The sequence below is a fragment of the Tachysurus fulvidraco genome, chromosome 26, assembly GCF_022655615.1.
Source record: "Tachysurus fulvidraco isolate hzauxx_2018 chromosome 26, HZAU_PFXX_2.0, whole genome shotgun sequence".
NCBI lineage: Eukaryota > Metazoa > Chordata > Actinopteri > Siluriformes > Bagridae > Tachysurus > Tachysurus fulvidraco.
Window position 1 is genome coordinate 12930984 of NC_062543.1, and position 3307 is coordinate 12934290.

The 3307-nt window shown below is 46.4% G+C and overlaps 1 protein-coding gene across 1 annotated transcript; it reads left to right on the plus strand.

The window, feature by feature from the left end:
- Positions 1-485: 485 nt before the first annotated feature.
- On the plus strand, positions 486-2990 carry fzd9a (frizzled class receptor 9a). Its single transcript, XM_027178579.2, has one exon. It carries the CDS (start codon positions 871-873, stop codon positions 2638-2640), a length of 1770 nt encoding a protein of 589 aa, XP_027034380.2. The 5' UTR covers positions 486-870; the 3' UTR covers positions 2641-2990.
- Positions 2991-3307: the final 317 nt, after the last annotated feature.

Here is a 3307-nt window from a genome sequence, read left to right on the forward strand (position 1 = left end):
CACACACACACACACACACACACACACGCACACACACCACAACACACCACACCACACACAAACACACACCACAACACACATACACACACACACACACACACACACACCACAACACCCATACACACACACACACACACCACAACACACATACACACACACACACACACACACACACACACACACACACACACACACACACACACACACACTACACCACACCACACCACACACACACCACTCCACACACACACACACACACACACACACACACACACACACACACACACACACACACACACACACACACACACACACACACACACACACACACACACACACACACACACACACACACACACACACAGCTCTATTAGCTCTGGGATATTATTGGCCATATAACTGGATTCTCTCTCAGGGCGATTGTAAGCATGCGGTATTTTGGCTGAGCCCCCGGGTGAGGAGGAGTCACAGCTCCCGCCCACAGCTCACCAACACAGAGCGAGAGAGAGAAAGGCAAAGTTCAGTCTGAGACAGCGATCTGCTGTGAGCACGGTGCCGCACTCCGGGATCTCCACACGGGACGAGATGAGACGCGCGCGCATTTATGGTCTGGAACGGAAATAAGCGGTAAAGGGTTTAACACGCGCGCGGTTTACTTTCATTATAACGACGTTGATCGGAGAACTCTAATGGATCAGAAGTGAAGAATTTCACCGAGGAATGTTATTTCCAAAGATAAGACCACGAACAGTACAAGCATACTTTGCATTCAGATCTATTTGCTGATATGACTGGATTAAAACCCAAAAACATTTCACTCATGTTACATGTTGATGACATGGAGAACTTTATGAACTTGTTTGACTGCTAATGATGTATCGTGGAGTCTTTAAACGCCTTGCCATGACCATGGCATGTCATGTAACGGTCATGGTTCTACTGTGCCAACTAGTATCTGCTACGTTCTCACTGGAGATCGGTGGTTATGATGGTGAGTGGGACAGACAGACAAAATGTGAGCCAATCACCATTCCCATGTGCCAAGGAATCGGCTACAACATGACACGGATGCCCAACTTCATGAAATATGACAGCCAAGAAGAGGCGAGTACAAAACTCATTGAATTTGCTTCTCTGGTGGCATACGGCTGTGATGTGCACCTCCGCTTCTTCCTGTGTTCCCTGTATGTGCCCATGTGCACAGACAAAGTGTCCAACACGATCCCAGCATGCCGACCTATGTGTGAGCAAGCGAGGCAAAAATGCTCTCCTATTATGGAGCAATTCGGTTTCAGCTGGCCGGATTCACTGGACTGTTCAAAGTTGCCAACCATTAATGATCCTAATTCACTGTGCATTGAGGCTCCCGAGAATGAGACGCAGCCTGAGACTAGGAGAGGGGAGGGCATGCTGCCTGTGTTCACCAGACCCAGGCAGCCTGGCAGCGGGCAAGGTCAATCATCTGGGACTTGTGAGAACCTGGAGAAGTTCCAGTATGTGGAAAGAAGCAAATCATGTGCGCCACGATGCACCCCCAATGTGGATGTGTTCTGGTCCAGGCAAGACAAGGACTTTGCTTTCATTTGGATGGTCGTGTGGTCTACACTGTGCTTTGTCTCGACTGCGTTCACAGTCCTCACCTTCCTCTTGGACCCACAGCGCTTCCAGTATCCCGAGAGGCCTATAATTTTCCTCTCCATGTGCTACAACGTCTACTCTGTCGCGTTCATCATCCGCTCTGTCGCAGGCGCCGAGAACATTGCCTGCGACAGGGAAAATGGGCAACTTTACATCATACAAGAGGGCTTAGAGAGCACAGGTTGTACCATAGTCTTCCTCATCCTGTATTACTTTGGCATGGCCAGCTCTATCTGGTGGGTTGTTCTCACACTTACCTGGTTCCTTGCAGCTGGCAGGAAATGGGGGCACGAAGCCATCGAGGCTCACAGCAGCTACTTTCACATGATCGCCTGGGGCATTCCTGCTTTAAAGACCATAATCATTCTCACCATGCGCAAAGTGGCAGGTGACGAGTTAACTGGACTGTGCTACGTTGGTAGTATGGACATCAATGCTTTAACCGGGTTTGTTCTCATCCCTCTTTCCTGCTATCTCATTATCGGCACCTCTTTCATCCTCACCGGTTTCGTTGCACTGTTCCACATACGCAAGATCATGAAAACCGAGGGCACCAACACAGAAAAACTAGAAAAGCTCATGTTTAAGATCGGAATCTTCTCTGTCCTTTACACCGTCCCTGCCACTTGCGTGATCATCTGCTACTTCTACGAGAGGCTTAACATGGACTACTGGAAGTTCCGCGCTCTGGAGAGCAAGTGCAGCTCTTTTCTCGGGCGTAGGGTTGTGGACTGTTCACTGGAGTCTTCGGTGCCCACTGTAGCTGTGTTCATGCTAAAGATATTCATGTCCTTAGTGGTGGGTATTACCAGTGGAGTCTGGGTGTGGAGCTCAAAGACTCTCCAGACTTGGCAAGGCCTGTGCACGCGGAGATTGTCAATGAGAACGACACACAAACCCTGTCCTAGCATCAACTGCAGCAGCACCCACTGTCATTACAAAGCGACTGTATTCCATGCAAACAAAACTGACTCGTGCACAGACAGTCCCACAAGGGTTTGAGAAATTCTTGTTGCAGTTTGGATGTAATTTGACAGAATTTGTACAGCAATTTATAAGCATTTATAAGCTTCGGTAAGAGGAGATGCAATAAAGGCAACGACATGTGTGACAGGTCGTGCACGGATTTGTGGTGCAAATGAAATGTAAATACAGACATTTACACGTTTAAAGCTGAAAGGTTTATTTATTACGGCTATTTATGTATTGCTTGGCACTGAATGCACTATACTGTACGTATGAACATACTGTATGCTCTGAATAGTGGGGTGTAAGAATTTGGATATATATATTGTATATTTAAATATTTTTTTTTTGGATGAAAGAACAATAAAAATGATCTATATTTTTTTGCAGATTTTGTTGATTTCCACATAATTCTGTTACGCGAGTTCTGTATGTTTTCTTAAACATCCCCTTTTGTGAGCACTTCTTCTAGGAAATAGATTTGGTCATGTAGGAATAATGGAAAGTGTACGTAGAGGAAAATCAGAGAGTTATGCATTTAATACAACATTTAAACAAAGGTCAGATAATGCTTCTGTAATTGCATTTCATCCGAGCAGCTTCGCGCTGAAACGTTCCGCTTATTTCAAATCCATCTTGAAGCTACAGTCACACTTTCCTAAGTGACATGAGCTGTTATTGCGTGCTCTTTATTTTAATTCCG

Coding starts and splice junctions, on each gene's coding strand:
- fzd9a (XM_027178579.2), top strand. CDS start 871: ATGATGTATCGTGGAGTCTTTAAACGCCTTGCCATGACCATGGCATGT.